Below are 13,047 nucleotides of genomic sequence, written 5' to 3'. Positions count from 1 at the left end.
AAACCGGTGACCTCCTGGACGATGCTCAACCACTGAACCACACCAGCCAGGTTAGAATGATTTATTTTATTTATTTTTAATCAATTTATTTTTATTGATTTCCGAGAGGAAGAGAGAGATAGAAATATCAGTGATGATAGGGAATCATTGATTGACTGTCTCCTGCACGCCCCCTATTGGGGATTGAGCCTGAAACCCGGGCATGTGCCCTTGCCCGGAATCGAACCCGGGACCCTTCAGTCCGCAGGCTGATGCTCTCTCCACTGAGCCAAACCGGCTAGGGCTCAGCTAGGCAGTTTTAGAGTGGGGATTTCAGAGGTGCTGACAATCGCTTTGGAATAAAATTATTCTAAAAACTAATGGTAAAATAAGAATATTGTTGTAAGTAAGAATAACTTTCTGCCAACTTAATGACAGAATTGTTCCTTCTTGCAGAAGAAATTGGCAAGATGGAGTAAACTACTGTGCTCCTTTTTGAGTATCACCTGGGAGGGGCCGTGCAAGCCCACAAATCAGGAGAGAAAAGTTAACAGCGGGGAGGGACAAAGGGAAGAAGAGCGAAAAAAGTATCAGCGATGAGACAGCTCAGGCTTTGGAGAGGATAGATTTTGTAGCACTATTTGCCCTCTGTTTTCCTCTCCTTTATTTCTCTGCTTCTGGCTCCCTTCACGCTGCTCCGCCAGACAGTGATTCTGCACTAGTAGGGTGAAGGCAGCAGGCATTAGGAGACTGCATTAGAACTGCTCTGTAATTAACTCAGTAGGATACATGTTACTTTTTAAAAATATGACCAACGCCCTGGCCAGTGTTCTCAGTGGTTAGAGGGTTGGCCTGTGCACCAAAGGGTTGTGGGTTTGATTCCTGGTCAAGGGCACATTCCTGGGTTGCAGGTTCGATCCCTAGCCCCATTCGGGGCAAGTGCAGGAGGCAACCAATCGATGTGTCTCTCTCAAATAGATGTTTTTCTCTCTCTCTCTCTCATTTTCCTCTCTTCCCCTCTCACTCTCCCTTCCACTCTCTCTAAAAATCAATGGAGAAAATGTCCTTGGGTAAGGATTAACAACAACAATATTTACATGATAGTTAGCTTGGTCTTTTCAGGAAGCTATTAATATTCATTTTTCCTCCCATAATTTGAGCATTTTTCTCTTCCAATTAAAAACGAACAAACATGAGCCAGTGTTAATCATTCTTTTGAATAGGAAAAAGAATGTAGCTCAACTTGGGATGAAAATGAAGAGAGTAGTTTATATGAAGGCTTGATTAATGTGTTCCCTGCTGACTATAACCCTCTCATGTTTACTGAGAAGGAGTCAGGAAAACTACAAGTGCTGACAAAGCTCTTAGCTGTTATCCACGAACTTCGTCCTACTGAAAGGTCAGTGGCCAATCTAATAATCTGCTTGTAAGTGCTCCTGGAATTTTGGTTTAGAATATGGCCTTACTCCCCTGCCCTTCCTTTCTTTCAAAAGAAGAAAACATTAAAAATAAGTTGTTTTCTTTGGGGCATGATCAGCATCTGTAAGTTTTTATTTAAGAAAAAAATAAATATAAACACATATATTAAAAAAAAGACCCTAGAGAAGTCTTATAACACCCAGCTTGTACTTTAAGCTCTTTCGGAATCCCTTTTTTTTTTTTTACCATCCCTTAAATGTTGATACCCCTTAGGGTTTTCTCTTTAGCCTCCTTCTTACTCTAAACACTCTTTCTGGGTTATCTCTACTCCCCATAGTTTTAACTATCACCCATAGATTCCAAGTTTGTCTCTCTCGTCCAGCCCTCTGTTCTAGTTCCCACATCCTTCTTTCTAACTCTTTAATGGACACCTAAATCTAATTATTTTCTTTTTTATTGGTCATTACATTCCTTTTTAATCTATTTCTGGGCAGACTCTCTTGTTATTATCTGCAAAATCTCCAGTGAAAATTACAGTTTGGCTATCATTTTAAATTTACAAGATATTTCCCTCATTCTTGATTTTTTAAATTGCCTCCTCTTCTTGTGAATGTTATCTCTTACGTGAGGATGTTGTTTTCTGTTTCCTCCATTGCTGTTTTATTCAGGTTTCTCCTTTTTTGTTCTATTTTTAATGTTGGAGACTCACCGCAAATGGTGACCTGTGGTGTCCATTTATATGTAAGAGTGAGGCAGTAAAACTTACTGAATGTTGTGTGTGCATGGGTGAGGCTTGTGGATTGGTCACCCTCATTGGGTAATTAGGCAGCGAGTTGGCTTCTTTATTTAGGGATTCCTTATCTCTGTGGATCTTTTCTCTGGGGCCATTCATGTCATCTCAGAGATGAATCTCCCAATAATATCTTTCCTGGGGTGGGATGTAAGAGGGATGCCTGGCTGCTGCTGTTCTAGGGGTTGGCAGGAAAAGGGGACTGGGACCATATGTATGCATACTTTCATTCTGATTAGTCATTACATCCCTGTCTCTTAAAGTCCTCTAGTCTTGTTTCTTTGGTTTACTTTCTCCAGATAACAAACATTGTATTGAGAAAGAAAAGTCAACTGGTTACGTGGGCTAGGGCCTGGGTTCTGTTATCAGTGCTCTTGTCAGAGCTCCAGTCTCCTTCCTTCTGGGGTACCTTAAGAAGATTCTCTGGGGTGAATGAACTTGCACTTGTTTCTTATTGGAATCTCCCACTTTGGGCACTAAGGTTTCACCTTCTCTGTACTCATAAGTAGATCACTATTTCATCATTTTCTGTTTTCGTATATAAATGTCTCCTTTAAAAAAAACCTCAAAGATAGAGTTTGTATTTCTGTTTCTCATTCTCTGGCTGTTTTTAGGGTGACTTTAGAGAGGTGAAGAAGGCAGAGAAGTTTTTACTTCACTATCTTAAAACTGGAAAGTCTCTTAGATATTAACTTTAAAATTGAATTTGAAGGAGAACCTGAGTTTGTTTTTTTTGTTGTTTTTGTTTTTTTGAGAACCTGAGTTTTAATGTATACGGCCATTGTTGCATGTTCTATAAATATCAGTGATGATATTATTTGGTAATTTTCTTCAAATATACCAAGAGTCTTTCTTTTTGATTGACAGGGTGGTGTTGGTATCCAACTACACACAAACTTTGAATATTTTACAAGAAGTATGTAAGCGTCATGGATATGCTTATACAAGACTTGATGGACAAACACCAATCTCTCAAAGGCAGCAAATTGTTGATGGCTTCAATAGTAAATACTCTTCTGATTTCATTTTTTTATTAAGTTCAAAAGCTGGTGGCGTGGGACTTAACCTTATTGGAGGATCTCACTTAATTCTCTATGACATTGATTGGAATCCAGCCACTGATATCCAGGTAGGACTAGTTCTTATGCATTAAATAAACATTATAGAATGCCTGCTGGGGATACAAAGATGATGATGTATGGTAAATGCTGATGATGTGTGGTAACTGAGCCCCTATTTTGCATCAGGCACTCTGCTAAGTGCTTCACATCTATTCAGTTTTCACAATAATCCTAAGTGTGGATAGCCCCATTTTGCCGATGAAGATATGAAAGCCTGTTCTAGGTCACATGGTATAACTGGACAATCAATGGGTCCATGCTACCTGTCACTACTTGAGCCAATTAAGCAGAGACAGGGTTGAATCATATATGAGTGTTTATTCCAATATTGCCGGCAGTATGGGAGAGCAGCAGGTCATCCACAAAAATCTGCTCTGCAGCCCCCATAAGCCAGCTGCTGATATAGGGTAAAGACAAAGATCACACGGGGAAATATGGATTATAGGCATGGGAAATAGGAGACTGGGGTGGGACTCTATTGTTTGGGCAACAAAGTTGTTAATCTTTCCATGATAACAGGCAGTTCTTGAATGAGAATGGTTCCAAGGTTGACTCCCAGGTCCAAGGCTGAATCCCAGGTCCTGGGGTCGCACAACTCCCAGCCAGGTCAGAATGTCCTTTCTTTAACCAACACAAGGCAACCATGGTTAACAGAGCATGATTAAATTTCCCATAACCGCAGCTAGTCCCCAGTATTCTATTTTTGCCCCTAACAATAGCTTATACAGGGCAGAGCCAGGATTCAAACCCAAACCTGTATGTCTCTAGGCTCTAAGTTGCTGCAGGTACTGCAGGCTCTAATTGTCCTCCCCTACCGGAGTTCTATGGACAACACTTAATTTTCCCAGCATCGATGAGTACTGTCAAACAGGGAAGTTCACTTGCATCTTGGGACATCAGGATGCTTACGACCATCAGGGGAAGACAATTAAGTATCACAGGTGCTATAATCAATGTTTGTGCAGAGTATAGTAAAGATATAAAATTAGCTTATTTCGGAAAATATTTCAGAAGAAGGCTTTGGTTTACTTCAGAATACAGTCCATCTTTATGTATTCTAAGATTTCTACTTACAGATTTGCACCACAGTTGCTATCTGTGTTTTTATTGCAGTGAAAAGATACAGATTAAAATCAGTAAAGGTAAAAGGCACATGGGGTAGAGACCAGGCACAAGCTTCCCTTTTTCCTCCCCTGGTGGAGTTCTGTGGACAACACTTAATTGTCCCAGCATCGATGAGTACCATCAAACAGAAGTTTATTTGCATCTCGGTGTCTGGAGTTTTTGTTGGTTGATCGTGTAGGCATGAAGTACTTGAGTGACCTCAGTTATTCAGTCTCCAACTTCACCAGAGGGCAAACTGACAGGACGGGGCCCAAAGCCCTCACCTAAATCACATTGTTAGCATAAAAGATCTAGTGGCTGCAAGGCCCCAGGTAAACAGAGACCCTTTATCAGGCAGGACACTCCAAGGGCTTAGAGGTTGTCTACTTGCAGCTGGTGGGAAGGCCAGACCTTTCTTTGGAAAGTGCAGGGTTTGCACATCAACCCTTACTGCATGGCATCATTGATCCTGAAACCTCAGGGAACTACCTAGAGCCTGAACTGATTGCAGGCGTCCTCAGGATTCCTCAGGGATGAATCATGAGCTACTCGGACTGGGAATAATCCCTCTGTGCTCAAGCTACATGTGGTTTCTTTGCATTCATCTTCTTTTTTTTTATCCTCACCCAAGCATATATTTTTCCCCCTTGATCTTTAGAGAGAGAGAGAGAGGAGAGAGAGAGAGAGAGAGAGAGAGAGAGAAAGAACCGATGTGAGAGAGACACATTGAATGGTTGCCTCCTGCATGTGCCCTGGGATCAAACCTGCAAACTGAAGTATGTGCCCTTGACCGGCAATCGAACCTGTGACCCCTTAGGTCCATGGGCCAGTGCTCTAACCACTGAGAAACCGGCCAGGGCAGTTCTTTGCATTTTGCTATCTAAACTCACTGTGTCATTCACTGATGCAGATAGACCCTCTCACCTTGTTGACGCTCCTCTGGTTATTTTACAGCCCCACAGTGGGTGTCCGTGCCTTTCTATTTCTCAGGAAAAAGATAGGAAGTGGAGAATGCTTTGACATGCCTGGGCTTTGTTTTTTGAAGCTATAAGTAAAATCAAGAATTCCTAATCTTAAATGTATTAATGCAAATTGCTTATGGGGAAAAGGCTATTAGTTTCAACTGTACTCTCAGAATTCTCATTTATTTTCTAAGGCAATGTCTAGAGTGTGGAGAGATGGTCAGAAACATCCAGTACATATTTACAGACTCCTAACCACAGGTAATAACCCTTCAATGTGCCAAAAAATGTATCCCTTTAAGTAAGCTACACTAATAAAAGAGAAATATGCAAATTGACCGTACCTCCACATTGCACAACAGACAATCAGGAGTGAGTATGCAAATTAACCCAACAAAGATGGCAGGTTAATTTGCATATGCAGGCACGGAGCGGCGGGTGGGGCAGGACGCCTGCAATGAGGGGGAGGGCGTGGGGGGCGGAGGGAGCTACAGGAGCGGTGCTCCGGCCGGAAGCGAGGACTTGCAGGCTCCCGGGCGGCCGGGAGCGAAACCAGGGGAAGGAAGGCCTATTCTTGCACGAATATCATGCAACGGGCCTCTAGTATAAAAAGAATTATTGTTGTTGTTAATCTGTGCTTCCATGTTAGTAATTATTGTTATTTTGTTAACTATATGCTAACTATATTTTACCCTGCAGAAATAACTGACATAAGGATCTGCAGTAAATCTAATGAATGCTTTCTCTTCAGGTACAATAGAAGAAAAGATCTATCAAAGACAGATCAGTAAGCAAGGCCTTTCTGGGGCAGTTGTAGACCTGGCCAAGACATCTGAGCATATCCAGTTTTCAGTAGAGGAGCTTAAAGATTTGTTCACATTACACGAAAGTTCACACTGTGTGACTCATGACCTGCTTGACTGTGAATGTGCAGGAGACCGAGACCATACAGGTTTGTTGTCTGTTAATTCTGTTAGGATGGTAAAGTTCATTTGTCTCTCTGCAGTAGTTGAAAGTATTTAAATACAGAATAACTAAAATATTTACCATTTGTATATGTTAGTTTCTTTCCCCCTGCAAGTCAGAGGGCAACTGCCAGATCAGTTTTTGAGAAGATATTAATTAGAACCTTAATCTCTCCATTTGGCTTATTTCTGAAACAGCTGTGAGAAATTTAGCTTAGAGAAATCTTTCAAATTCTGGCATAATGGCTTCAGAATTAGAATCCTTATTTCCATTTACCTCAAAACATACACTTGACAGAATAAGCTTACTCTTTGTTTAATTTATGTAGACCTTAATCATAATGTTTCTGAGGTGGTGGTTAGCAGGGGCCACCATACTTCCCAGTACCTGATGAACTAACTGCTAGTGCTGGTTAAGTGAAGCCAAAAATGTCAGTCCTGGCCTAGCCAGTGTTGCTCAATGGATAGAGTGCCTGCCTTTGGACCAAAGGGTCCCGGGTTTGATTCTGGTCAAGGGCACGTACCTCAGTTGTAGGCTCCTCCCTGGCCCAGGCCCTGGTCGGGGCTCATGCAGGAGGCAACCAATTGATGTGTTTCTCTCACATCGATATTTCTGTCTTTCCCTCTGTCTTCCACTTTCTGTAAAAATCAATGGAAAAATATCCCCAGTTGAGGAAATAAATAAATAAATAAATAAAAACATCAGTCCTCTGTAATTAATACCATTCACATAGGAACTGGATCACAAGTGGGACTTGAGTGTTCAAGAGTTTGAAGTCACTTGATAAATTATATTGAGTAGGTTAGGAAGTTAGACTGTACAAGACTGACATGGAAACTTTATATTTTATATAAATTAATATTGGGTCCTCTACCGTATGTTTTCTATTTTAACAATTTTTGCTTTTATCTTCTCTTCCTTTTTCATTGTATTTACTCTGTTCTTCTTATTTTTCAAGTTGAATGCCTAGCTTAATGATTTTCAGTTTCCTTTTATGAAATGGGTATTTAAGGCTATAAATTTTCCCCAAGGCTGGATCTTATAATTTTAATATGTAGTTTTTTTATTATTTAGTTATAAATATTCTGTATAATGGACTTGATTATGGAGTGTTGTCCCCGATTGTTCCAATTATATTCTGAATTTGGAAATATATCTCGTCCCAAAGGTGTTAGATAAGGGATTGCAGCCCTGTAGCATATCTCTGGATGATTATTTGTTTAATATGTCTCCTATTAGATCAGAAGGTCCTTGAGATCAGAGAACAAAATGTAATAAATTGCATAAACTCGTTATATCATAAAATAAAAAGTATTATATATAGTAGAATATTGATTGGCTTAAGGATTTTCTCATTCTTTTACTTATTGCAGGTGATTCACTGGAAAAATTCCCTGTCTCTAGAAATTGTCAACTTGGTCCACATCACAAGAAGTCTGACTCCCGGAAACCTCTCTCCATGTCACAGCTGAAGCAATGGAAACACTTTTCTGGAGATCAGTTAAATCTTAAAGATCCTTTTCTTGAAAGAATAAGAGAAAATGTGTCATTCTTTTTTCAGAATATAACCAATCAAAATACTGCTCTGTAATGAAAGATTACTTCATGACATTCCCTTACCCCCCCTTTAAAAAATAACAGTTATTAAATGTAAGTTTTGAAAATGATTAGAATTACTTATTTATTTAATTAAATCCTTATTGTTGAAAGTATTACATATGTCCCTTTTTCCCCCCATTGACCCATTCTAGCCTTCCCCTGTCCCCCACCCAGGCCTTCACCACCCTATTGTCTGTGTCCATGAGTTGTGCATATATGCATACAAGTTCTTTGGTTGATCTCTTCCCACCTACCCAACCATCTCCGCCTTCCCTGAGATTCCACAGTCTTTTCCTTGCTTCTATGTCTCTGGATAGAATTACTTATATTACAGTAATAAATTTGTTGCAAAGTGTATCAGAGTTTTGATACAGCACTATTGTTTAATTTTTTATATATATTCTTTGTTAAAAATATATTTTTATTGATTTCAGAGAGGAAGGGAGAGTAAGAGAGAGATAGAAACATCAATGATGAGAGAGAATTATTGATCGGCTGCCTCCTGCACACCCCCTGCTGGGGATCGAGCCCATAAACCAGGCATGTATGTGCCTTTGACCGGAATCAAACCCAGGACCCTTCAGTCTGCAGGCCGATGCTCTATCCACTGAGCCAAACCAGGTAGGGCATATAGTCTTAAATGTTAAAACATTAAAGACATCTATCATTATATAATTGTTTATTAGTAATTCCTTAATTAATACACTTTTATCAAGTACCCTCTAAGGAATTTTCATAAGGAATATTAAAAAATGGTAAAATACCTGTTTTTGGAAAATCTAATTTGATTAGGAACATTAGACATAGATGTGTCAGATAATTGAATAACTTGGTAAATTTAAAGTTATTTTAATATAATGGTAAATTTAAAGTTAGTTTAATATAATCTCCAGGTCCATCCATGCTTTCACAAATGGTAAGAGTTCCTTTTTTTTTTTTTTTTTTTTACAGCCACTGTGTAGTGTAAATGTACCATTGTGTAACTGTGCCATAGTTATTTCTTTTTCTTTTTTTTTTATTCTCTCTCTCTCTCTCTCTCTCTCTCTCTCTCTCTCTCTCTCTCTCTCGTATTTTTTCCATTGATTTTTAGAGAGAGTGGAAGGGGAGGGGAAGAGGCAGAGAAAGAAACATCGCTGTGAGAGAAACACATAAAATGGTTGCTTCCCGCATGCATCCTGACTGGTGTTGGGGATGAGCCTGCAACTGCCCTACATGCCCTTGACCGGATTCAAACCTCAACCCTCAGTCCCCAAGCCGACGCTCTAACCACTGAGTCAGTCGGCTAGGGCTACCGCAGCTTTTTTATCCACTCATCTAGTCATGGCCCTTGGGCTGTTTCCGGATCTTAGCTATTGTAAATAACACTGCTGTGAAAATTGGGGTGCACATGTTCTTTCTGATTGGTGTTTCGGGATTCTTAGGAAATCGTGACTTGCAGTAAACAATGTGTATAATCAACAGATGGTACTGTTTCTCTGAGTTGGTCCCAAATTAATATATTGGATCTAAAGCAGTTTGTAGACATGCTGCTTTTGTTTTTGAAGGGCAGACACAACAAAGGAATACATTTACCAGAAAAATGATCTTAAAAAAGTAAGAATTATGGGGATTATGAAGGAAAATGAAAGAAGGAAGAGAAGACAAGGAAAAAGATTAGATGTATTTCTAAAAGGAAGAAAAGGTTTTGTATAGTATATATTTTTAGAAGTCATTGTTACTGAGAATACCTATGAAAGAGACTTGTTATTTCATCTAAGGATTTGGTGGGCAAGAAATATCTGTAGGTGAGCTGGAAATAAAACAAAAGCAAAGGGGAAAATATCATTTTGTGAGCATGACCTGCTGGTGGCAGCAACAGATCACAATTGTCTCAACGCATTAGGCATTCCAGGCATGTTTAAAGCATAGGGCTCTCTGTTTTCATAGGCTGCTGCTGTGACAGCTAAAAAATGGGCAAGTCACTAGCTACCAATATGACTGACAGGATTTTTTCAAGAGCATTTTGTATGACCAGAGTTTTACACTTATTCCCACCCCCCATGGGTTTGCGGGGGGGTATGGGTTGTGGGGGTAGGTATTAAATGATAAAGTAAATAAAAAGTGATCAACCTTTTAAAAACTGATCGAATGCATAGACTGTTGAAAAAAAGTAACACTGTAGTTGTTGTAAGATGAAGGTAGGTTTAATGAACTGACTTGCATGAATGAAAAATTCCTTGTTTTATTGAGAATGTTTGGGAGTCCTTCAGTAACTATTTTTCATTTCTCTTCCATAAACATCATTAAGGAATTCTTTGACTGTCAGATGGCTTTGAAAACTCGGGAACCCTAATGTTTATTCCATAAGTAGAAAAAATAAATGAATGTTTTGGTTGTTCTATTTATGCCTAACAAAGTGCTCATTAAAATATACCATTTTGAAGAAATGAAAGTATTTCTTCTTTTTTGTCTGGATTCTTTATTGCCTTAAGACTTATCTGTGTTAAAAAAAAAAAGACTTATCTGTGTTGTATGTTCAGCCCTTTTAAAAAGCTGAGAAGCACTCTATTTTGTGTATGTACTCATAATTTTTTTTAATGCATTCACAGGCTGACAAGCTCTTAGATTGTTTCCAGTTTTGGGCTTTTATAAATAAAACTACTATGAACATTTATGTTAAAATCGTTGTGTGAACAGATGCTTTTATTTCTCTTGGGAAAATATCTAGGAGTGGAATAGTTGGGTCCTCTGTGGTAGGTGTGTGTATAAAAATATTTTGCCTTGTTGTTCTCAGCAGGATAGTCAGTTGAATTACCTAAGTTACTACTACAAGAAGTGGAAGTTCCTATATATTTTTTTGTACTTTTGTGCTTTCTTTTTTCTACTTAAGTCTCCGATTCTGCTGGTATTTATTTTGGTGTAAGAAGTGATGTATCTAATTAATTTTTCTCCAGATGGTCAGTCAGTTGTATCCACACCATTAACCCCATACATTTGATAGCAATGTAAATAAATTGATACTGGAAGTATACTCTTAAAACTCATCAGAATACTGGATGAAGATTTGGATATCTTGTTAACCAAAATAAACAGAAACAGTGACTTGTGGGATGCTCCGAAAGGCATTGGGGAAGTGAACTATTCCCAAATGAGACATTAAGTATGGTTATTTTGAGGTTTTTTTTTTTTTTGGGCCATACTTAATATAAGAACAGAAATAAAAGACATTTTGACCTCAATATTTCTCTCAGACAATAACTTTAGTCTGTATTTTTTCCTCAATAACAATTATGTAATTATGTTATTTTAATTATGTTAGTTAAATGTGAAATAAGGATAAAAAATGAAATAGTCTTTCAAGCAGGCCAGTGTGAAAAGATACAGAGTTACTGCAATTTTCTCATATGATTCATAGTCTAGAAATGAACATTTCTCCTTTTTTTGATTTCCTGATGATTTCTCAAGTGAAGATAAATCATACACGAAGAGGCAAACTTTACATTTCTCCATTGGAAAAAGAAGCTGCTACTGTTTTTAGATGTCCGTTGATCCCCAAAGTATATGTGGTGTGAGTTTTTGATTGCCATGCTAACAAAGATATATCTTGAATATTGTTATTTTAAATTGCAACCTTATTATGAAAACTATAGAGGAATAATAACTCTTGTTCAAGAACTTTAGAGCATACCTGGGACTTGATATATGGAACATTTTGATAAGAAAATGGACTTAATATAATGCATGATGTGTGCAAAATATAAATTTGCTTTTAAGAACAGCCCTCTGGTCTGGGCAAATCCAAAATGGTACCTTGGATGCGGGCTCTGGAGATGGGCAGACCAGGATTAAGTCCCGTCTGTCTGGAGGCAGGTTTATCACGAGCTAGTGCTGCTTCAGGCTCAAGGCCCCTTCCTTGCACGCCCGTGTGCGTGAAAGGAGTCACAGAGTTCTATATGGTGAGGGAAAGCGAGGGAGCAACTAGGAAGCGTTTTGTGTGTGAGCATCTCAGGGGAATTGTCCAAAGCCATCTCAGAACGGAGAAACTTGCATATCTAAGACTCAAGTGATTAGTTGTGGTTTCTAATTTTATTTTGAATATTCACTTTCATCTTTGATTTTGTATTTTTGAATATTTTTTCTTGAGGAGAGCTTTCCTACTACACTTATGTAAGCTTCAAGCCCTGGAGAACTTGGGTTTGTTCCACTGTGTGTATGTCTCTGGGCAAGCTATTTAAATGCTTTGTGACTCAGTTTCCCCATTTGTGAAATGGGACTAGTACCTCAATAATCAGGTTGTGTGAGGGTTAAATGAAATTAAATATGTTTTTCAAATGTTATGCACACCTGGCACATAGTAAGTACTTAATAAATGGTAGTTCTTATTATGATAAACAGTATTATCATTATAAACCCTCAAACGATTTATAATTCTGGTGGAGAAACAAAATGAACAGACACAGATCCACAGTACGCTCATATATAGAGCAGTATAGAGGTTGAGGAGGTTGGCACTGGAGTCATAGAAACCTATTTAAATCCTAGTTCTGTAACTTACTTTCTTTTTTTTTTTTAAAGAGAATTCGTTTTCTTTTTTTTCTTTTTTAAAATATATTTTATTGATTTTTTACAGAGAGGAAGAGAGAGGGATAGAGAGTTAGAAACATCGATGAGAGAGAAACATCGATCAGCTGCCTCTTGCACACCCCCTACTGGGGATGTGCCCGCAACCAAGGTATGTGCCCTTGACCGGAATCGAACCTGGGACCCTTGAGTTCGCAGGCCGACGCTCTATCCACTGAGCCAAACTGGCTTCGGCCTGTAACTTACTTTCTGTGTGACCTTAAGCCAGTTACTTAATTTCTCTGAATCTCGGAGTCCTTATTTTTAAAATGGGGATAATATAGGCTACCTAAAAGATTTTTATTTTTATTTTTTTAGTAATATAGTGCCTGGGATATGGGAACTCTTCAGTAACATTAAAGTATTTAAACTGGAGAAATTCTCTCACATAAGTATAAGGAGTTATCAGGTATGTTTTGTTTCTAGGACCTTGCATTTTCTTCACACCAGGGTTCTTGGCATGGTCGCACATCTCCTGATTAACACAGAAACAGGCAACCTTAAGGTC

The 13,047-nt window shown here is 38.7% G+C and overlaps 1 protein-coding gene across 4 annotated transcripts in view; it reads left to right on the top strand.

The window, feature by feature from the left end:
• Window positions 1–13,047, top strand: part of RAD54B (RAD54 homolog B) — a 70,088-nt gene that overhangs the window by 50,723 nt on the left and 6,318 nt on the right. For 3 of the 4 annotated variants that reach the window (XR_013814929.1, XR_013814930.1, XR_013814931.1), the window contains exons 11-15: window positions 1,203–1,378; window positions 3,056–3,317; window positions 5,570–5,636; window positions 6,127–6,327; window positions 7,715–8,561. Coding sequence is in view for 1 of the 4 variants with exons in the window: in XM_079796121.1 (XP_079652247.1) it covers window positions 1,203–1,378; window positions 3,056–3,317; window positions 5,570–5,636; window positions 6,127–6,327; window positions 7,715–7,932 (924 nt within the window). In the remaining 3 variants the exon portion in view is untranslated. Of the gene's footprint in view, window positions 1–1,202; window positions 1,379–3,055; window positions 3,318–5,569; window positions 5,637–6,126; window positions 6,328–7,714; window positions 8,975–13,047 lie in introns of those variants that run through there. The other variant, XM_079796121.1, reaches the window with a different exon arrangement.

Source organism: Cnephaeus nilssonii, assembly GCF_951640355.1.
Source record: "Cnephaeus nilssonii genome assembly, chromosome: 18".
Classification (NCBI taxonomy): domain Eukaryota; kingdom Metazoa; phylum Chordata; class Mammalia; order Chiroptera; family Vespertilionidae; genus Cnephaeus; species Cnephaeus nilssonii.
Note: the sequence above shows the minus strand (reverse complement) of the source record. Positions and strands in the feature narration are given on the sequence as shown.